Below are 24,775 nucleotides of genomic sequence, written 5' to 3'. Positions count from 1 at the left end.
CATGGACTTGGACTACCAAGGACTGACTTCCTTCTTCTAAGTGCCTATTCACATTTAATATATGCTGAAAATATTTCTCCTAAACATCTGGTCATTTAGATCCATGGCACATTTTTGAATCATTTTCTAACATAATTTACAATTTCTACCGTGTGTACTTTTAAATTGTTCCCTTTCATTTTCCAGCAATAATATCAGCATGTTATTGTAGTATTTTTTCTCAAACTGAGTGCCTATATGACCGGAGATTTGGATTCTTCCCTTATACTTTATAACAAACATGATCATTTTACAACTATAGTTTCCTAGTGGCATCCCTTAGAACATATTTTGGTATAATTCTTGGTCACTGCTCAAAACCAAATTATCCCAAACAGAATATCCCACAACACATCCAGATGTCTCAATAAAACCAGTCACTTCCTTAGCTGTTAGGGAGGGTATTAGAGGAATATTTAGCTCCTGCAAACCATGGGCTGCCTTTTATAGCTGTATATATAGAAATATACATATATTATCTTTTTACTCTTTAGTTTTTCAATTAATTTTTTTCAAAAATGTATCAGGCAAAGAATGAGGAAAAGATTGTTGCCAACGATATTTGCGAAGTTTGTTTTCTCCAGTGTCGTCCTGGCTAGCGTCAAACTCTGAAATGAGTGAAGTTAGAGTTGTGTTTCAAATGGATTGAGAGACGTGGTTTGGCAGCATGACATAATTACAACAAAATGAAAATTAGGTATCTGAGCAGAGGAAAGTAAAGGAGAATAAAATAATATAGTTGTTGACTTCAAATCCATGTCTTTTATTCTTTAAAAAGAGTGAAGTGGGAAGCATGTACAAGTTAGCAGAACCACAGGCCTCACATTTGCTAGAGATGGTCTTCAGACTTTTTAATAACGTAATAACTTACTTGTCAGTTAACTAAATCACATTACCAGAAAGTTGTGTAAAGTGGATATTCATAAAAGAAGATTCTCCTAGACAACTTGGTCTTCACTAAATCATTTTACCCCTAAAATACTTTAACTTAGAGGAAGAATCTTACAGTGAGCTTATGATCCCTTTTGAGATCTGCGAGTATATGTAGGAAAAGGAAACATTTGAATATTCAGTGTTTCAGAAATATTAGAAAGTTAGTGCTATCATAGCTATGTTTTAACATGCATATCATATTTACTATATTTCTTTATATAGTGTAATTTATTAAAGAAGTTACTATGTAAACAAATTGTGTGTGTAAAAACATTACATATTATGAACTTTAGAGAGTTAATAATGTGATATTGCTGTACTTGCATTGGATTGGCATTAGTCATATATCACATTTTGACAAAATTTAAATAAGATGGTATGTGTTAAAAGACATAGCATATTCCCTAAAACGTAGTAGATTTTCCAGAAGGCTGAAGTTGATAATGATATGCTTATGTTTCCATTTTGCCCTCGATAGACTTTTTCTGCTTTAATATTTCTATAGATGATTTTAAAACTTTCAGATCAACTTCCACATTTGTAAATGATATGTAAATAATTTGAAAACCTTTTTTCTAATTAGAAAGATTATTTTTCCTAATGCTTGTTTTCTTTCTTTGGACTCATGGGCAATCCGCTTATTTCTGGCTTTCTGTAGCATAAACAGAGAATTATTGATTTTTTATACATACTCACTTGTTTCCTTTTTTTAAAAATCCAAATAATAACATTTCAACTAATTCAAAGGCATTTTAAAAACTACAAATGTATGTTACTTTTTAGAAGTATAGTTTAATAATATACATGATATTTAACATTTATTTGGAAATATCCAAAAAGTTATTTGTCTGTAATCTTCCATCCCCACCATCAGAGCTTTGACCATTTTTTAAAATTTAAATATTTTCTATTCTTCTACATCTTATGTATCCTTATTTAGTACTTTGCTACATTCATATTCTTTGATAAGATGCAACTCTAGTAATTTGCAGTCAATAATCAGAAATCTTGGTATTTTAACTTCTTTATCAGTAAATAAATGATTTGTTTGAAATTATTCAGATGATGAATAGTTTGGAACTTGAGTCAACGGTGGTTTTCAGATAATGTCTTTCAGTCTGTGGCTTCAGTGGATATATTTATAAAATATGTCTTTCTAGAGGGTGTTAATGCTGACAGTATCAAACAAGCCTCAGAACAACTGAACAGCCGGTGGATCGAGTTCTGCCAGTTGCTAAGTGAGAGACTTAACTGGCTGGAGTATCAGAACAACATCATCACTTTCTATCATCAGCTACAACAATTGGAGCAGATGACAACTACTGCAGAAAACTGGTTGAAAACTCAACCCACTACCACATCAGAGCCAACAGCAATTAAAAGCCAGTTAAAAAATTGTAAGGTAAGACTCTTTCCTCTTATTTGGAGCATGATCAATAGAAATTTCTTGGAAATTTCCAGAAGAATAGCAAATTATTTAATGATAAAATTTCTCTCTTAAGGGTTTAATTAAACACAGTAAAGATCAAAATATAAGCGAAGAAAATCAGTTTAAATAGGTAACATATGGATGCCCGAATCCCCAAAAGCTTAGTTACACATAGTTAATTGATTTTGTCAGTTTGCAAAATGATGAGGCAGTGTTGGAGTATAGGAACCACACGTATCCTATGGAAAATGGACAGTAATTTGGCGCTGTTTCTTATGGCAGCTCAGGTGAAAAGAGCAAAACACAGTCATATGTTCAAAATGTGGAATCCACACAAACAGAAGCAGCTGATATACAGTATAATTGGATATATGAGGAAAATCTTTAAAACTGACAGTCCATTAAATTAGGATACTTCGAGGAAGGATCCTTTACAAAAATATTTTTTATATGTACTTGGAGTATAGAGGAACCTCAAGGGATAGTACAGTAACCCAGCCTCAGTGCTGTTACTATACTTAAGATAGAAAGGATCAGGGAGCGAGAAGTTACAGAAACCCAGAAGGAGAGTCAGATGCTCATTGTAAAGGCAGCTTTAAGAGCCAGTCCAAGTACCAACACAGGAATGGGGCCAGAAAAATAAACACCCTACTTTGCTCCCCTCCCTGCCTCCAGAATCTGAATAGGGGTCCCCATCAACTAAACTTAATCAGAAGGCAGACGACAAGGAGCTTTAATCTATAAGTGTCATTCTCCTGAGTCACAGGAGAAGGGTGGGCAGTATATCTGGAGGGGCAAACAAGACACAGCACACACAAAAGGGCCTGAGAAAGACACTAAATGAGTATTCTGCACGTGTAAATAAACAAGATATATCAATATAAACAACTTGAACTTTTTACATAGTTACTACAAAATGTTACTATGCATAGTTACACTTTTCATGGGAAGTGGCAAATTGATTAGAGGATAGATGAAAAGGTTTCCAGGATGAACCTTAATGGTAAACTGAGATGACTGGGCTTAATTTTAAAAGCAGTGAATGGGGTTAATCTGCATACTTTGAAAACAGTGGTTTAAATAATGGAAGACTGGAGATGGAGAGGCAACAGGGTTGGTTTGGAGGTGGTATTGAATCCAGAAAGTGAGGGGAAATTGAAAGCTATTTTGAAGGGAAAATCAGTTGAAGGATTTGATGATTCTTCTTCAAATATTGGACCTACAGCTTTACTAGGAAGTAAATAAACTCAGGAAATATATTTTTGGATAAAGAATATCATACAGCAAGGCATTTAGTTTATTAGGCAAATATGCAAGTATAGGGAATTTCTATAAAATTTATGTATATGTAACTTAAGAGATACTTTTCCTGTGTACCTGCATACCACCCTCCTTGCAAAAAAAAATGGAAGAAAGAAGGAAAGAGAAGAAAAGAAAGCACTTGTTTTCTTGGTTAACACCATGGCACATAATCTTTCATAGGAAAGACACACCTAGTCAAACAGTTTTAGGAGAGGGAAGCAGGTATCTAACACACATTGAACCACGCTTTAATATTCGCCTGAATTTTTACATAATCCTGGAATAACTGACATACTTGAATTATTACACATAAAGTAGTGGAGTAAAATACTGTCTAGAAAAATTCCCTGTAATTCTAGATACATTTTGCTATTAAAGAATAGAATCCATGACTTTTTTTCCCTGTGAATTAGAGGAATACTCCACCTGTATTATTTCTTGCGATAAAAAATCTGTTGATAGTACCTTAACCTGATCCTTGAGATTCAGATATAGATATTAATAACATCTACAAAATGCATTCATCCATAAAATAAATATTCAGTGTCTCTAATGTGGCCAAGAATGATACTAAGTGTATTAGCTGGTTTGGGCTGCCATAACAAATACCATAGACTGGGTGGCTTAAACAAAAGAAATTAATTTTCTCACAGTTCTGGAGGCTGAAAGTCCAAGATGAAGGTCTGGCAGGGTTCAACTTCTGGTGAGAACTCTCTTTCTGTCTTGCAGACAGCTGCCTTCTCACCTGGCCTTTCCTTGGCACATGTGCATGGAAGGGAAAAAAAAATCTTTCTCTTCTTCTTGTAAGGCCACCAGTCCTATCAGATAAAGACCCTGCACTTAAGAACTGATTTAACCTTAATTACTTTCTAAAAGCCCTATCACCAAATATAGTCACATTGTGGGTTAGAGCTCCAACACACAAATTTTGGGGAATATGATTTGGTACACAGATTCTCACCCTGCCCCCCATTTATGTCATTGTTACATGCCACAAGCCCCCAAAGTCCAAAAGTCATAACTCATTCTAGCATCAAGCCTAAAGTCCAAAGTCTCTTCATCATTTAAATCAGATATGGATGAGACTCAAGATATCATTCATCCTGAGATAGAACTTTTTTCCTGCTATGAACCAGTGAAACCAGATGACTTATGTGCTTCCAATATATGATGGTGGGACAGGCATAGGATAGGCATTCACATTCCAAAAGGAGAAAAAATAGGGAAGAAAGAAGGGATCCTAACCAAGTCCAAAATTTAGCAAGGCAAATTCCACTGGATTTAAGGTTTGAGAATCATCTTCTTTGGCTTGATGCCCTGCCTTCCAGTCCTGCTAGGGTGATGCTTCTACCTTTAGGACCCACTGGGGTGGCAGACACTTAAGTTTAGGGAATATTAGAGTGAGCATTCATTGACCCTGCCCTCATAGCATTTACCTAGAGTAGGTGAGAGAGAGACTAAGTAAATGATTAAATAAACAGATGTTAAATTACCACCGGGACAAATGCTTTAAACAAAGGTACAGAGTTCTGGGAGAGTGTCCAACAGGGAAAACCTGACCTTGACAGAGCCACCAAGGGCAGCTTCCTTGAGGCAGGTACATTTGAGTTGAAATTAAGAGAACAGCAGGGAAGGAGGCTTCAGGCAGAAGGAACATGGTGGGAGGGAGCAATAATGACCAAATAACTGAAATAAGGCCAATGTGAATGCTGGGCATAGAAGGGTGGGGGCGTAAGATGAAAGATGGAGGCAAAAAGACAAGCGTATAGGAGACAAAGCAAGGACTCTTAGGGCACGCTAGGACCTTGGTCTTTATCTGAGGAGCGAATGGAGATCACTGGAGGTTACATATCTTAAATATTTTCTCGAGCTTAGAGAAGTCATCCTAAGTGAAATCATTTCTTTTTCTGCATTCAGCCACAAAGTTCCAAATTCTGATGATGGAAGTCTATCCCTCTTCATCACTCCTTACTGTTTCTCTCTGCCCCATTGGTTTCTGTTAGTTTGATGAATCACCTTAGGCAAAATACTTAGCAGGATAAGCCCCATGTCATTCACACAACAGTTGAAATTGTGATTACTTGGTTGTGATTAGTAATAGGTAAATAAATTACTCCATCCTATTTGTCAGCGCATTCTGTTATTTGGAGATGTTTCTAAAATTAGGGTGCAAATTTAGCTCAAAATCTAATGTTTGCCAGAACTGGTTCTTAATAGGTATATAAATTACTCCATCCTATTTGTCAGCGCATTCTGTCATTTGGAGATGTTTCTAAAATTAGGGTGCAGATTTAGCTCAAAGTCTAGTGTTTGCCAGAACTGGTTCTTAATATGTTGACGATTAGGGAGCCCTTTGGGAATTGGAAGAAATCCATGGACCCTTTCCGGAGGAAAAAAATACAAGTTTTTCCAGTAGATAAACATATAATTTTAAAGGATAAACAGACTGAGAGAACATGCCTTACTCTGGAGGACCAACCACACTAAGGCCCTTTTATGGAAATAACGAGTAATTGTTAACATCTTTTAAATGTTAAATATTTGAGGTCAGAATGATATTTCCTATGATTTACTCTCAGAACTTTAAGGTCCCTGCTGAACATTTGCCCAAATGTTTTATTAGTTTCAAAGTCCCCTTTGTTTTGCAGAACATACTTTACTATACTGTAGGCTCATTATATAGCCCCCTAAGAAGGAAGAATGACGGCCCTACATCTGGCCAAATGTAAATCGGGTTCTTAAATGTTTCACGGCAGATGTCATTGGTACCATTTGCAAGTCTAGTGTACAAAGTGCATGTCTGTAATTCTATAATCCAAACCACAGGGTGTTACCCTTTACCTCTTGTCTTACTCTTCTTCTATGAATATGCTCCTACCTTCTAGCACTTGATAAAGAGGCTTTATATTTGAATGGGAGAGATGGGGGTCACCTCCTTATTTATCTAAATGTCTTTAATTTTCACCTACCGAAAGAATTTGATTGTTAGAGATTAACCTACCTGAATCAACTCATACTGTTATAATCACATATCAAAATTCCTCTGAAAGTTATCTTTATATCTTCTAAAAATAGATTGTCCGTTAGGTAGTATCGCTACTATGAAAGGATCTGTGTGGTAAATTTATCTCATTCAGTCCCAAGACAAAAGTTACTCTCTCTAAAAGAGTACGCATGGATCCAAAAATAACGGGTTTTTTTTTTTACTTTTTTACTTTAATTTCCAGGAAGCTCAGATTTATATTTAGTTCATAATTATTATAATTCTATCAATTTTCCTTTCCTTCTAATTGTCTTGTGATCCAATTTTTACATTTTAATTCTCCTGCTTTTTACATTTTGAACGATAAATGATCCTGAAGTACTTTTTTCTAGAGGTGGCATAGTTATGACTTTTAAGTGAACAACCATGGTAATAATACTTTAAAAAAGAGCATTTTGAAATTTCTGTTTGAGTTCAAATTATGTATTTATCAGATACATATGAATTGCAACTTCACTGGAAACAAAAGAGTATGAAAACATTTATACCAAGAACAGCACTGGTCCAAAGAAATTGGATGCAGGCCACAAATTCGAGTCACGTGTAATTTTAAATGTTCTAGAAATGACATTTAAATAGGAAAAAGAGGTAAATAAATGAATTTCAATAATGCATTTTATTTAACCTGATATATCAAAAATATCATTTCAAGATTTAATCATTATTTAAAACTGTGAGTTTATATTTGTATTTTCATACTAAGTCTTCAAAATTCAGTGTATGTTTTACAATGACAGCACACCTAAATTTGGACTAACCACTTTTTAGGTGCTCAGTAGCCACATGTGACGAGAGACTACTACATTGGACAGCAGGGCACAGTGTCCTTGTGATTTTTATCAACTAAATCAGAGTAGTCTTGAGAGTGAAAGGGGGTGCTGTTAACAATTATGCCAGGACAACAAGAGTAAAGCAGAGCAAACAGTCTCCCTAATTAAAATGATGGTAATTGCCTATTCAGTCAGGAGAAGTGATAAGACTGTACAAAACTTAGATAATTATAGACACAAATATGTGAGTGTATATACATAAATATTACATAGATTACATATATATGTAATCTATATAAAATTAATATATAAACATATTTGTAATTTAATGTAGTATGTATATATGCAGACATATGTAGATATATATACAATTTATATTCTACACAAATGAATTTAAGGAAAATTGTTCATTGAACGAGCTTAGAATTTGAAGTAAAGGTGCACAATTTTGACATGAGCGGTATAGAGAAACATCCATGTTTAATTTATGAAAAAGATATAAGGTCATTCATAGTACTTTTCAGCTGTATATATTTATGCCCATTAATGTTCTAAATGATGTCATTTTGAAATTTAAAAATCATTGTATGTGATGATATCTATTGAATGAAGAGTCAAGGTATTCTTAAATTGATCACCTGTGCTGGAGGCTTGCTTCAACCATCATGGATGTTTCTTACCAATATTTTGATAAGGGCATTAAGCTAAGTTTGCATCACTGCCTTTTAATACTTTTCTTTGCAAAAATGTAATGTATGCAAAGTAAAAATGTTATTTATTTTAATACTCTAAATTATGGTACAGGATGAAGTCAACCGGCTGTCAGTTCTTCAGCCTCAAATTGAGCGATTAAAAATTCAAAGCATAGCCCTGAAAGAGAAAGGACAAGGGCCAATGTTCCTGGATGCAGACTTTGTGGCCTTTACAAATCATTTTAACCAAGTCTTTGCTGATATGCAGGCCAGAGAGAAAGAGCTACAGACAAGTAAGTAAAAATACTTAAAATGACTAACTTGATGTTTTCCAAATTAGTTATTTATCGTGAAAAGAGAAAGTACTAACATGAAAGAATGATTTCCATCAAAGAAACCATACTCTCTACAACCTGTAGTAACAAGTAATGGAATGTTGTTTTTGGAAGACAAATATGTTAGATTTCCATTTCTTGCCCCCTCCATAATAATGTCATGACTATGAAGAACAAATGAAGTATATGTTGTATATAGGCGTAACTTCTCCTTGGCGGGTTGCAAATTTTACAGTCAAATGTTTGGAACATTGAAGGAAATAAAAGAGCAGTTGAAGCCCTGTTAGTAGGTTTTCATCAAATCCAGTTTGCTTCATGTGCAAGGGTATCTAGCTAGGCATCTTGCTAATACTTCTATCAATTTATATGAAGATTGTTATAGCTGTAGCATACATGTGGCAACTGAAACTCAGCCAAGGACAAATTATTCTTTGGGCTGCATTTTACTCTTGGATCACTATAACTATACAATATCTTCTTTTTCTCATTTACTGGTAAAATACAACATATGAGTGGAGCAATTATGCAAATGCCTGCCATATGACGAGCAAATTTTTCAGGATGTCAATTTTGTCTCTCACCAATTTGCTCTTATGATATTAATACACAGTCCAAATATCCCTACTCATCAGACAAAAATTCCTTTGACAGGCAGGTTTATGAACACTTTTAAGCATTAGCAAATGGGTCTTTGGTTCACCATACACATATATACATATGTATATATATGTACACACAAAGGATTATAGAGTAAAACTAGATTTTTAAGGTATTAAGATAAAAATATTTTTTAAAAAGTCATCCTCAAAGTTGTCATGAGAAGCACAAGAACATATATTTGTTTTCTACTGAAACTTTAATTTGTTGGAACACACATTTTTAACTGCTTTCCTTTGTAAATATGCCAAAAATTTACCACATAATAACATTTCTAGAATCAGCATAGTGTAATACACGGGCTTTCCTCACTTTCCTGGTTTTTTTCCTTTTTATTTCCTGGTGAGGTCATGTAATGAAAGATAAATGCATTTTTTTTCCTTTCTTTTACTTCAAAGTGATTTTTACTGAGGGGTTTATTTTCCTGATAGGGAATCAGGTAATACAACTTTACAGTAACGTCAGCTCCCTCTAGTGGGGTTCAGTGTACTTGTTGCTGGGCCTCTGTAAAATCAATTGGGGAGAAGATTGTAAATGTCCTAAATTTTCAAACATTGACCTATTTAAGAATAATGCATTTTTCTTATCATAAAATCCATAAACCTCCCTTAAAGTCAAGTACATGTTAATGGTTATACTGTAACTGGTTGGCAAAGGAGCTTATTCACTGAAAATTTTTTAATTTACATAGGCTTATTCATTATATTAAGGTTTAACATTTTTTTCTGTTTCTTTTAAAGGTGTTCAGAATGTTGATATGTGATGATAACAGATTTGATTATGACACCATAATATAAATATATAATAATATATAACCTCTGTTCATACAGCTATCAGTATACCCATCTATATTAGCATGTCTTCTCTTTATCTTGCATATACATGATGATTGTTTATAAAAGTGCCAAATATTTTCATTTCATTTATGTCTAAATAAAATGTACTCCTTTCCACTGTATTAACCGAAATATCTCTAACACTTTGATTCACTCTTTTGGAAAACTTGTTTTGATTCATTAATAATCATAAATTAAATATGGATTATATATATGAATTATAAATTATGCAATTTATATTTGTATATATAATTTATATGCATTATGTGTATTAAATATTATATATAAATTGTGTATTTATACAATTTATACATTGCACATATTATGTATTATATGTATAAATTATATATAATTTTATGTAATATGTATTTATATATAATTTATGTATATGTATTATGTACATATATAAAAATGGTGAATAAAAGTTCACCACATCAAGTCATATTGCAGTTCAGTTTGTTAATTAATAATTATTTTCAAGGAATTTTCCATATGTATGTTTTCCCCCAAACTTACACCAGGGAGTAAATCTCATTTCTTGTATTACTACATGGTGCTTTGAACATATTAAGTATTCAGCAAATAAGAGCTACCATCTTGGGAATCCATCTTGACTTTCATTCCCTCTTTCCTTTTCTTCTTTACTAGTGTTCTCACAATGAAACAAAAACTTGACATCTTAAGTGTACTTTAAGTGGTGAAAACTGGTGTGAGGAATTGGTGGTTGGCATTTGGCAAAGATGATATGAGAAAATAATATTAAAAGTTAAATGTATTCTATATTCATAGTAGTTTTTAGTCTACAAACAACAATCTTATAAGTTATCTTTCTTAGTCCTCAGAGAGGACACAGAAGCTGAAAGATGAACAGGAATTAGTGAGACTAAGGGTAGTAGGTGCTGGCTAGCTAAGAATCTGAGAAGTCCTGTGTCCCTGGAGCACAGAGAGGAGAGAGTGATGCAAGGTGAGCCTAGAGAGGCAAACAGTCTAGAAGGGCCTTTTATGAGCCACGGTGAGGGTTCTAGACACTAACATGAGAAAAATGAAACAATACTGATGGGTTTTATGCTGAGATATAACATCATAAATCAGTTCTGCATTTTCAGAAACAGCGATGAGGATAGATTGAAAGGAAGCAAAAGTACACATGGAGAGACTAGGAAGGATCTTCCCTTGTGTGGGTTTTTGCTTGAGCTAAATAACTTACCTGTGAGATACTAACAAAGGCATTTGATCTTTTTACAAGTTGTTCTGTCTTCTCAGAATAGAGTGGAAGTTTGGTTTAGCTCTCAATGGGAGAACTTTACGTCTTGCATCCGAATACTGATCCGAAGCAGTTATACAGAAAAAAGATCAACAGTTCAGAAACTGAAATTTTTCCCTTCTCATTAAACTGAGAGACCAGAAGGAAGCTAAAGAAGGGAGAAGACAATCAGGGCCTCCCTTAGAAATGAAGTGGACTTGAGGGTGAGATTAGAGCCCATTGGGTAACTATTCCCACAGCTCTTCAGATGTATTTCCTGATTGATGAACCCACTCATGGGTAGTGAGATAACGAGTTCAGAAACTATGGACTTGCTAGGTCCTGTTTCAGTTCTAGCTCCTCCCCAAAGCAATCCACCTGTGAAACACCCAGAGAGTTTACTTAGGATCCAGATTTCAAGGAAAAAAATGTGCCCAAACATCCCGAATCAGAATACAGAATAAGATGTTCCATCTATACAATATGGTAAATAGTGCCCACATGCAGTGGTGGTCTGGATTCTTCCATACTTTATCAGGGTTTTGAAGAGAACCTGAGACTTGACATAATGTAAGTTATTCATTGAATAATGCAAATTAATGCGTACTTTGTTGGCATTTTGTTTAACACAAAGAAAAATAATGTATCAAGTTGTGATTATTTCTTAAGATCTAGCTAGAATTGTATTGGTTAATAGAAGAAAGATCAATCAAATTTATTATTTAATAATTTAGAATGTTTCAGTGGTCATCTTCTTTCTAGATTTGAGAGATTTTTGTTTTATGCTGGCCTGTGCTGAAAAACAATGGATTCTTTGAATGTATGGCATTTTATTTCTGTCAGTCTGTCTGTCTGTCTACTTTCCTTCCTCCCTCCTTTGATCTATTCCATAGGTGGATGCTGACTGAGTTTTGGACCATCTATAATATTATAACATATACTTATGAGTTCAGTAACTGTTTTATACTTGTACAGTGCTCATGCTACCTTATCACTTTGGTGATAAGCTGACAAGTCAGAAAATCTTTGTTTCCTCTCATTTAACGTAGGTACAATTACAACTACAAATACAATCTTTCCCCAGGATGCTACAAATGCCAAGATTATCCTCAGCACAGTCTAAACACTCTTCCAAATACATGGTTAAATATGCTGTGCAATATAATAAACTATGCCTTGTATATGTATTTTTAAATGACCATTAAGTATTAACCAGTACTGAAACAACAGTATTTAAGTAAACCTGAAGTTAAACAAACAAAACACTTTCATCCTTTTTGTTACCATTTCCCTTGATCTTTATCTATTATTATTATTTAATTTTTGGTCTGGTCATGATTCTCTTTGCAGGATGAAGTGGAAACTAACTTTTTAAATTCACTCTGTGTGTGTTAGGATATTCATATGCATGCATTGTATGTGTTCATGTGTGGACATGTGTGTGTGTGTGTGTTTGTAAATCATTTCAGAGCAATGTCTTAGGTTTGGCTATGCATCTGGTTCTCTAGAAAGTAAAATTAGTTCAAAGGAACCTACCTCTCCCCACAAATGAAAGAATGTGATTGCCTCTATTCAGCTTTTGTTCTCTCCCTAGCAAGGAAGTGTTCTCCTTTTATTAACATAGATAAAACTTTGTATTAAACTCTTGCAATTTCTACTTAGCCCTGAGTATGTCTCCTTCACTTTCCTGTTGTCTTGCATCTCCCTTCTAGCTAATAATAATAGCAGATATGTACCCAACAATGGATGCAGTAATCAGCAAATATAGAGACAAATTTAGAATAAAATGTAGCATCTTATTAAGATCTACAAAGGCCTTCATGGTCGTAGTTTCCCCTGCCCTAATGTCCCACCGCACTCCACCTTGCTCACTTTTTTCTTGCTACACTTGCCTCCTTGCTGTGCTCCTACCTTACTAGAAATACTCATGTCTTTGGACTGTTAAACTTGTTATTACCCACCTGGAAAACCTTTCCTCTCTGTATTCATATGGCTCCCTCCTTCAGTGCTTTTAAGTCTCTTGTCAAGTGATACTTCCAAGGAGAGGGCTTTTTTATTCACTGTCTGGTCCCTTTCTATCCTTTTTATTTTATTTAATACTTTGATTATATTCAAAGAGTTTCTGTAACATATAGACATTTTTTTAAATAATGAAAAAAAATAGAAATCCATACTGAGCTAGTAAACTTAAGAAATGGAATATTGGTAAAACCACTGATGTACTTTGTTGCCCCTCTCAAATTCCGTTCCCTCCCCTCTGTACGCACTCTCACCATCATCTCCAGGCAGATCTTCTGTTTGTCTCTTCTCAGTGCCATCCCCTGCTCTTCCTATGAAAACTACACTTCCTAGGATCCTTTTTTTAAACTGTCTACCTGCTTGGTTCAGCCAGTGGGAGGCACTTGGAGGATACTGAAGGTGAGAAGAGGAGAGAAGATAGAATATTCTCTTCCCCTCTCAGTGTTACAGGGTGCCTCTCCATCAGTGCCTGAGAATGAATCCTCCAACTTTCTAGCCCTCTCTGGAAACAGCATACCTCAGGGACCCTGCATCCCCAAAGGGAATCCCCCTGTGAATTCAGCTCCTGCTGGGTGGTTCCAATTATTGGTTTCTTGTAACACCATCTCACACCTCTTCCCTTTGTCCCTCTAAGCTTGGAGATGGTAGTGTCTTCCATTGCTAATCTATTGATTGCCCACCATCCCTTGTGTAAATCCTCGTTGCTCCAACATTTTTATATCTAATTCTCAATCTTAAATTTTTTTTATTGCATTATCTGGAAGGATCTCCCCCCCCCCCCCGCCATAACTTAATTTTTCTTCACTGCCATCTATTTCTATTAGTCATTATAGTCTCTTGATTTGTTTGTTAATTTTCTGACTCACCAATTAGATTTTAAGCATCATGAAAGCCAAGGATTTGCTATTTTAATTTTTACTTCTTGCTTCCCTGATGCTCAGAGCACTGAATAAATATTGGCTGAATGAAGGAATAATAAATGACTTCAATTAATTCTCCCCGAAGTATCTACATCCCCATTTTTATAAATGAGGTCTAAGATGCTAAAATGTTAAGTAATTTGCCAAAGCTAGTGAGTGGAGAGCCAATTCCAAAGCACAGGTTTACTGAACTGCAGAATCAGACTTGCTAATTGTCATGCTACACAGCCTCCTTCTGTACAAACAGAATGGAGAAGCAATTCTGATAGATGTTCATGAAAAACCTGTTGATCTTTTTCTAATAAAAAGTAACCCTAATATCTTCATCAACTCTTTCTATACTTATCTTTCTCTCCTGACATATATTCATCATCTGGATAAAATTGGACTGATTCATATCACCTCTGACAAGCTTCTAATAAATGTTTATTGTGTCCCAGCCACTGCCACAAGGAAAACAAGCACTGTTTTCCAGAATGTATATGTTCAAGTTCAATTAAACCAAACTTTGTACATTTTATAATCTATCCAACATACCTCCTTGTCTCTACCCATAGACCTGTCTCCTTCCAACTCTTTGCTTCATCATAACTAAATACTCCTTTACTTCAGTACTATTCATGAGATCCCTGTTTGTTTTTATTAATAATTATCTAGCATTCAAATGTATCTAGTTAGCAGAGAAACACATTATTTATATGAAAGAAAGCAGTAAGGTTTAAAGTACCACAGAGATCTTTTGAGATCCTTCAGTATGAAATCAGAAGTGCTCAGGTTAAAGAAGGCCTCTTAAAATAAATTTGGGCATGAACTGCCAAATAAATGTAAGCACACTGAGTAAAATTCTCAGTATCCCTTTCTAACACACTTCCTAAAAATATATTTTCCATTTGAAAACCCCACTTAACTAGCGTGCAAAATACTTCCCTATATTCTTCTCATTTAGTTTAGAAGGAATTGGTATATAGAAGTGAAACTTATATGCTATCTGATAAAAATAGTGTGGTTTAAATAATGCCATTGGATATAGTGATTTGAGCTAGTATTTTGCACTGTGATTTTATCTATTTAGGAAAATTCTCAGCCATTATCTCTTCAAATGTGGCTTCTGTCCCATGTCTCTCTCTGTGATTCTGGGATACATTTATGTTCATTTTACTGTTTTTTTCCATGTCTCTTATTCTCTCATCTTTATTTTCCATCTGTTTGTCTCTCCATGCTTCATTCCAGATATATACATATATGCATGTATACATATATATAAATACACACACATACACACACTCACACACACACACATACATATATATGTTTCTGGCCTATCTTCAGGTTTACTAATTCTCTGTTTAGCTTTGTCTAATCTGCATTTAAACCTGTTCTTTGTGTTATTACTTTTCACTTATTGCATGTTTCAGTTCTACAGTTTCTTTTTTATTCTTCTTAAAACACTTAAAATCATTTTTATGGTTTCCAGTTTTCTGCCAAAATTCTCAACCTTGAATATGGTCAGTATAGCTACTTAAGTCACATAATCTGTGTGGGCGTGTATAAAATAGAAAATAATGTATAGTAATAAATAGTATATATACACATATATACATTTTAGATTTAAAACTTGTATATAACTATATATACACACACACATTGTACTTTCCCATATATATATATTTCATTCCCTAATTTTATATATAGTTGGAATGAATATATGTATGTACATATACATATATGTGTGTGTGTGTGTGTGTATATATATATATATATATATATATATATATATATATATATGTTAGAGAAAGTACATTGTTTGTTGGTGGCTTTGACTTTTAAACAAGATGATCTTGGTTTAAAATCCTGGCTGTGACACTTACTAGATGTTTGACTATGAACAAATTAGTTGGCCTTCTTTTATAGCCTCTGTTTCCTCAAATGTAAATGGAATAAAAATGTCTATCTCACAGGTTTATTGTAAGAATTAAGAATGATAATGTGTGTGATCATTATTAGAGTTTCTGACACTAAACGCACACAAATTGTGTTTCTTTTAGTAAAAGACAACATGAACTGATGTAATATAAAGTATCACCTGCTGTAGATAATAATACTATTTTCCCCAAAGGCAAATGATAATACAGAAAGAGAGTAGTCTTCAAAGTCAAATACACATGAACTCTACTTGGTTTCTCCAACTACCATCTGTGTTACCTTGGGCAACTTACTCAGCCTCTCTGTTGCTCCATTTCCTCACCTTAAAAAACATGAGTTAAACAATGCAAATCTTGCAAGGCTGATAGGAGGATTCGATGTAATACATGCATAGTTTCTGTCAAAATATCAGGCATGTAATAGGAATTTATCTTCAACAACATAATCATATTCTAATCTGTATATTCACGTTTTCACACTTTGTTAATATTTGTAATTATTAGTATGATTGAGTTTGCTGGCAGCTTAGGAAAACAAATGACAAAGTTTTAAATGGTTAAATGATTCTCTTTTTTTCCCTTTCAATAAAGTTTTGGACACTTTGCCACCCATGCGCTATCAGGAGACCATGAGTACCATCCTCATGTGGATCCAGCAGTCAGAAACCAAACTCTCTGTACCTCAGGTTACTGTCACTGAATATGAGATCATGGAGCAGAGACTCGGGGAGTTACAGGTCTGTGACTATTTAAATGTCTTAAACAATACAATACAGATCTCATCTATCAAGCAATCACATTGGTATAACCTTAATATAATACTAGAATTAAAATAATCGTGGCAAGTACGATAGTTTACCAGCTGAAAAAATGAAGATTAAGAATTTAAAAGTGTAATATTTTATGCATTTGTGCCTTTTCTCCATAAGATAAAAATTCCATCTTTGAAAACAATGGTACGGTCTACTTATGAAGTATATTCTTTCTTGCTTAATGTATATTTTCAGAAACATGGATTTTGATTATTATAGAAGCTCTGATATTATTCCTCCCCTTTGCTTGCTGATTTAGAGCTTATCTCACATTTCCAAAAAGAAAGTGGTAAAATTAATGTAGTTATAAAATTAGTTTTAATTTAAACCCTTTTTGATATAATATTGTAATTAGTTTTTGAGTTCTATTCACTGTATTTTAATAGTCTTATATCAGGAAATAAAATACTAATATGGGAAATTAAAGAAATAATTTGTATGAGATTTTTAGAATACTTTCCCTGCTAGTTCTGAAAAGCCTGTGTTGTATATCTAATCACATTTTATTTTGTAAGACACTAAAGCGTATTCATTCATTGTATCTAAGAGCTGAGATAATATGTCCACATTTTGAGAATTAAATTAAGAAAAAAAGTTAAAAATTTAACTTTGTTATATCAAGAGTTCTTTTTTGGGAATTAAATATTCTTTCCTAAAAAAGTAATTTTAGAAGAATTTCTTCAAAGAAATCTTTATTTAAACATTTCCCAGTATATATTGTCCCATTTAAACTATTTCCTCTACTATAATACCAAACAACCTATAACTGTTTAATCTTTTTCCCCCTTTATGTTGTTGTTTGTAATACCTGGAATAGTTCCAAAATTTACTTTGAATAATATGTGACAATAAAACTATAAATGTAAAAACATAAGAGTACCAAGGTATAGCAATTAGGGGAGTGGGTTAAGTATAAAAGAAACGGTACGCAGATGAATGGAACAGTGTATTTCCATTGATAAAACAGTGATGGAGGGAAAATTATTTATAAATATTATTGAGAAGATGAATTATTAACTAACTGAAAAAAATGAAGTTAGAACCTTGTGTCAAATGTTACACCAAAACAAACTACCACATAGATTAAAAAGTCAAAACCATTTTAATAAGCATAAATTTTGGAGAAATTTTTAATAAAACTTTAAAAACATATGATGGGTAAGCACAAAAATAAATGGAAGTGATCACAAACATTGTAAAAGTACCAGAGCCAATTTTAAAGAAAAATGAGATAAGGAAAACATTTGTCTGAGTAAGTCATTAATAAGGTAGTCACCAGAAAGAGACATAAATGACCATTAATCGTATGAAAAATTGTAACTCAAATTGTAAAGGCTGTAGTACAAATTTACAAAATGAGATATTTTTATGTACTAAAGTGCAAAAAGAAATCTAAAAAAATAAAACAAATAAATGAATATAACAAAACAGAAACAGACTCATATAGGGAACAAACTAGTGGTGGCCAGTGGGCAGAGGGGTGGGGGAAGGGCAAAATGGGGGTATGGGATTAAGAGGTACAAACTACTATGTGTAAAATAAGTAAGATACAAGGATATCTTGTACAGCACAAGGAATATAGCCAATGTTTTATAATAACTTTAAATGGAGTATCATCTATTAAACATTGACTTACTATGTTGTACACCTGAAACTAATATTTTAAATCAACTATACTTTAATTAACAAAACAAATTGTAAGGATGTAGTACAAATTTACAAAATGAGATACTCTTTTTTACATACTAAATTGCAAAAAAAAAGAAAAAAAGAGAAACCCAAAAGATACAGTAAGTGCAGGTCTGGCAGCAATGAACTGCATCTCACTTATTGGTGGGAATGTAAATTGAATGTAAGTTTTGCTGAGGAAAACTTTTCAGATATAGATACACAGAGATATAGATAAATAGATCATAAACATAATTTAAAAGAGTGGAAAACTTAAAATTAATTTATACAGCTAATAATGCAAAATGGTTAAATGAACTGAAGAAGCAATTAAAATCTGTTTTTGAAAAATACTTAATGACATGGGAGAAGGCTCACAATAAATTGCTTAGCTCAAAATGTAGTTCTAGCATAGAGGGAACTTTCCTCAACATAATAAAGGCCATATATGACAAACCCACAGCCAACGTCATCCTCAATGGTGAAAAACTGAAACCATTTCCACTAAGATCAGGAACAAGACAAGGTTGCCCACTCTCACCACTATTATTCAACATAGTTTTGGAAGTTTTAGCCACAGCAATCAGAGAAGAAAAAGAAATAAAAGGAATCCAAATTGAAAAAGAAGAAGTAAAGCTGTCACTGTTTGCAGATGACATGACACTAAACATAGAGAATCCTAGAGATGCTACCAGAAAACTACTAGAGCTAATCAATGAATTTGGTAAAGTAGCAGGATACAAAATTAATGCACAGAAATCTCTTGGATTCCTATACACTAATGATGAAAAATCTGAAAGTGAAATTAAGAAAACACTCCCATTTACCACTGCAACAAAAAGAATAAAATATCTAAGAATAAACCTACCTAAGGAGACAAAAGACCTGTGTGCAGAAAATTATAAGACACTGATGAAAGAAATTAAAGAAGATACAAATAGATGGAGAGGTATACCATGTTCTTGAATTGGAAGAATCAACATTGTGAAAATGACTCTACTATGCAAAGCAATCTACAGATTCAATGCAATCCCTATCAAACTACCACTGGCATTTTTCACAGAACTAGAACAAAAAATTTCACAATTTGTATGGAAACACAAAAGACCCCGAATAGACAAAGCAATCTTGAGAAAGAAAAACGGAGCTGGAGGAATCAGGCTCCCTGACTTCAGACTATATTACAAAGCTACAGTAACCAAGACAGTATGGTACTGGCACAGAAACAGAAATATAGATCCATGGAACAGGATAGAAAGCCCATAGATACACCCATGCACATATGGTCACCTTATCTTTGATAAAGGAGGCAAGCATATAGAGTGGAGAAAAGACAGCCTCTTCAATAAGTGGTGCTGGGAAAACTGGACAGCTACATGTAAAAGAATGAAATTAGAACACTCCCTAACACCATACACAAAAATAAACTCAAAATGGATTAAAGACCTAAATGTAAGGCCAGACACTATCAAACTCTTAGAGGAAAACATAGGCAGAACACTCTATGACATACATCACAGCAAGATCCTTTTTGACCCACCTCCTAGAGAAATGGAAATAAAAACAAAAATAAACAAATGGGACCTAATGAAACTCAAAAGCTTTTGCACAGCAAAGGAAACCATAAACAAGGCGAAAAGACAACCCTCAGAATGGGAGAAAATATTTGCAAATGAAGCAACGGGCAAAGGATTCATCTCCAAAATTTACAAGCAGCTTATGCAGCTCAGTATCAAAAAAACAACCCAATCCAAAAATGGGCAGAAGACCTAAATAGACATTTCTCCAAAGAAGGTATACAGATTGCCAAGAGACACATAAAGATGCTCAACATCATTAATCATTAGAGAAATGCAGATCACAACTACAATGAGATATCATCTCACACTTGTCAGAATGGCCATCATCAAAAAATCTACAAACAGTAAATTCTGGAGAGGGTGTGGAGCAAAGGGAACCCTCTTGCACTGTTGGTGGGAATGTAAATTGCTCCAGCCACTATGGAGAACAGTATGGAGGTTCCTTAAAAAACTAAAAATAGAACTACCATACGACCCAGCAATCCCACTATTGGGCATATATCCTGAGAAAACCATAATTCAAAAAGAGTCATGTACCACAATGTTCATTGCAGCTCTATTTACAATAGCCAGGACATGGAAGCAACCTAAGTTGTTGTTTCCAGCAACAGATGAATGGATAAAGAAGATGTGGCACATATACACAATGGAATATTACTCAGCCATAAAAGAAAGGAAATTGAGTTATTTGTGGTGAGGTGGATGGACCTGGAGTCTGTCATGCAGAATGAAGTAAGTCAGAAAGAGAAAAACAAATACCGTATGCTAACACATATATATGGAATCTTTAAAAAAAAATGGTCATGAAGAACCTAGTGGCAAGACGGGAATAAAGACACAGACCTACTAGAGAATGGACTTGAGGATACGGGTAGGGGAAGGGTAAGCTGGGACAAAGTGAGAGAGTGGCATGGACATATATACACTATCAAACGTAAAATAGATAGCTAGTGGGAAGCAGCCGCATAGCACAGGGAGATCAGCTCGGTGCTTTGTGACCACCTAGTAGGGTGGGATAGGGAGGGTGGGAGGGAGGGAGATGCAAGAGGGAAGAGATATGGGGACATATGTATATGTATAGCTGATTCACTTTGTTATAAAGCAGAAACTAACACACCATTGTAAAGCAATTATACTCCAATAAAGATGTTTAAAAAAAATGTAGTTCTATGCATACTAGATATTGTGTAAATAATCAAGGGTAACAGTTTAATAAAGTAAAATAAAAATAAAGTAAAAAATAACATATCACAAAATAAACATAAGATATGCAACCACAAAATTATGTTTGATACATAATTATGCATATGTGAGTGTAAAATATGATCAGCTATTCAGGGTTTAGTTTTACATAGAACTGGAAGTTTATGTAAAAAGTAATAGTTGTATATAATGGGTATTTTTTTCAATTTTTTATCTTCAACCTTTTTAGTTTATAACCAGAAAGTAACATTTAAGTAAATACTGAGTAGGTGAAACCTAAAGATGTGCATCCTATTATAAGGGGTGGAATAGATTATACAGTACAAATGTAAAATCAAGTTTGTAAATTCTCCCCAAAATTCCCTAGAATTTCACTGTGATACTACAAAACAGAGCAACGTCTTTTGAAAAATAAAAAACATTCATTAACTGGCATTAGTAAACCATCCATCTGGTAACTTATTCAGAGCTTTGTTGTCACATCTATCAATCTGATTTAGTTATATTTTTATCTATGAAGGTTAGAAGTTATCTTACTTAAAGGCTCAGTATAATTAAGTTAAACTCCATTAGTTGAATCATAAATGCAGTTATTAATATACAAACAAAATGTAATAAAATTAGGTGTGCTAAAGGTCTTTGGTTCAGTAATATATAGTTTTGTATATATTTGGCATTGTTCATAAGACTAGGCATAGATTTTTAAATAAAATATTATTAAATAATGTGTAAACTACTCTTATTAAAAGTAGAATTTAAATGACTATTTTATAACTGATGTTACATCATTTATTTTTAGATGTTTGAATCACGTAGCTTTCATTTTAAGTAATTTGATTTATCTGAAACTAGTCAATGAAATTGAACAATGAAACTCGTTAGTATTCATCAATTAGTATAAATGCACTTTCTTCTTTTTAATTTTGAGGCTTTACAAAGCTCTCTACAAGAACAACAAAATGGCCTAAACTATCTCAGCACCACTGTGAAAGAGATGTCAAGGAAAGCGCCCTCTAATATTAGCAGGAAATATCAATCAGAATTTGAAGAGATTGAGGGCCGATGGAAGAAACTCTCTGCCCAGCTGGTCGAACATTGCCAAAAGCTAGAGGAGCAAATGGCTAAACTCCGAAAACTTCAGGTAATTCAAGATTTTACTTTTTATATTCATTTTTTTTTTACTTGTTTGTCTCCTAATGATGAGTTATAAAATTTAAAGACATTTAACCTCCATAGTCCCTCAAAGTCAGTGATAAGGTTAAAAGACACAAATCTGTCTCAAAGGAGTATAGTTTGCCTATTGATTTTAAGAAAACATTAAAGAGTTCTGCTTCTTAGATTTTCTTTAGAATTAGTTTTTTTTCCACCAATACCAATAGGACTTAAACATGTTTTTAGCTCAATAATTTTCAAAACCCATCTTTTCTTTAGTCTGGTTGTCCTCTAAATAGAGGTATCATTTAGCTTATGAATAGATAAGAAGTTATCTACCATGTAATATAGTCATATCATTTCATCAGCATATTTCACTTGTAGTTTTGTGTGTAAATTTGACCCCATCACCTTCCACAAACCAACTTCTACTGACTTAATTTGTTTGGATAGTGCCACCTGATCACCCAAGCATTAGTAAACCAACAATTACACTGTAGTCTAAAGTTTAAAACATTTGGTCATGCAGGTAATATCTCTCCTATGTGGTAAATTATTGTGAAAAATGTTAATGCTGGGAAGAATCTTGAAAGCTTCATGGCGTGATGGAAAAGCACTGGAATAAGACGCCTTTGGATCTAAATCCCAGTCCAGCTACTTAGTTGTTTTTTTCTTACCTTTCACAAACCAAAAGACCAAGCAGTTTTAAATCATTCTTTAAAGCACAACATCCACATTTATGTGTCTCTACATATGAACATATGTGTACATGGATATACATGCATACACATATATACATAAAAACACATTTTTACCAGTACCAGTGGCGAAAGAGGGTACAATTACTTGGTCCTTGCCATCAAGGAGCCCATGTTCTGGTGAAGGAGAAAGGTGAGTGTATTTGTTTCCTATTGCTGCTGTAATAAGTTGCTGCAAATTTAATGGCTTGAAGCAGCACACATTTATTATGTTATAGTTCTGGGGGTCAGAAGTTCAATGTCAGTCTCAGTGAGCTAAAGTCAAGGTATCGGCAGGGCTATGTCCTTTCTGGAGGCTTTAGGAGAAAATTTGTTTCCTTGTCATTTTTAGTTTTTGGAAACTACATTCCTTGGCTCATGTTTCCATCTTCTGTCTGTAAAGCCTGTAGTATAACACCTTCCAATTTCTCTCTTACACTCCTGCCTCCGTCTTAATAAGGATGCTTGTGGTTATATTGTGCCCATCTGGATAACCCAGGATCATCTCCCCATCTCAAAATCCTTAACTTAATCGCATCTGCAAATTCCTTTTTGCCATATGAGGCACCATATTCACAGGTTCCAGTGATGGGGGCCTGAACATCTTGGAGGGTCATTATTTAACCTACCACAGTAAGTAAATTAAACAGTGTAGTAAACGTTATGACAGTGGAAAGAGAAGAAAAGCAACATAAACTGGGAAAAGGGGTTATGAAATGTTCTTGGAGCATGGTTTATCTGACTACACCTTGAATAAGAATTTAGGCACCTAATAAAAGAGGAAGAAAGAGTTCCTGACAAAATGGAGCAGTATGTTCAATTAACTGGAAGTAGTTCAATATTGGGGAGACAAAAGATATGTTTGGAGATTAATAAAATATGTGATTGGAGAAGTGGTCTGGGAGTAGATCGTGAATGGGTTGGTCACCATGCTTTGGAATATGAATTATAATCTAATGGTGATGGGATTAAAAATAATGATAAGGTGGAACTGTTACTTTAAGGGGGGAAAGATAAGATAATATCTGTGTTTTTAAAACATCACTTTGAGAAGAGGAAGGAGGAGAGAATAATATTGGCACCACTGTGGAGAATGGATTAGAGTGGGGTAAGACTGAAGCAGATACCAAAAAGAGCTAATGCAATAATCAAGGAGCCAACAATAAGATCTAAACTAGGACAATGGTGATGTGAAGAAAAGAGCAAAACTAGGCTCAAAAGATGTCAGTCAGATAATAATGTTGAAGTTTTTAGATTTAGCCAAATGCTTTTAAAGTCATTATTATTTATCATATCGAAGAGGAAAATTTCTGAGAAGCACACATTTTCAATAGAAATTTAATTAAGAAAGGAGAAAGTAGCACATCTGGACAGCATAGTTGAATTGTAGGCAAATAAAGGAGTTTGAAAAATCATACACTTGAAAAGTAGCCCCCCAAAAGCAGCAGGACAAACAGACATTATGTGAGAAAATAATGGGATG

The 24,775-nt window shown here is 33.9% G+C and overlaps 1 protein-coding gene across 5 annotated transcripts in view; it reads left to right on the top strand.

Moving 5' to 3' along the window:
- The window catches only part of DMD (dystrophin), a 2,259,822-nt gene that overhangs the window by 1,094,145 nt on the left and 1,140,902 nt on the right, over positions 1-24,775 (top strand). For all 5 annotated transcript variants that reach the window (XM_082446317.1, XM_082446321.1, XM_082446320.1 and 2 more), the window contains 4 exons: positions 2,133-2,374; positions 8,321-8,501; positions 16,732-16,877; positions 22,332-22,544. In XM_082446317.1, the coding sequence (XP_082302443.1) occupies positions 2,133-2,374; positions 8,321-8,501; positions 16,732-16,877; positions 22,332-22,544 (782 nt within the window). The remainder of the gene's footprint in view (positions 1-2,132; positions 2,375-8,320; positions 8,502-16,731; positions 16,878-22,331; positions 22,545-24,775) is intronic.

The sequence above is a fragment of the Balaenoptera physalus genome, assembly GCF_965194825.1.
Source record: "Balaenoptera physalus genome assembly, chromosome: X".
NCBI classification, from domain to species: Eukaryota; Metazoa; Chordata; class Mammalia; order Artiodactyla; family Balaenopteridae; genus Balaenoptera; species Balaenoptera physalus.
Note: the sequence above shows the minus strand (reverse complement) of the source record. Positions and strands in the feature narration are given on the sequence as shown.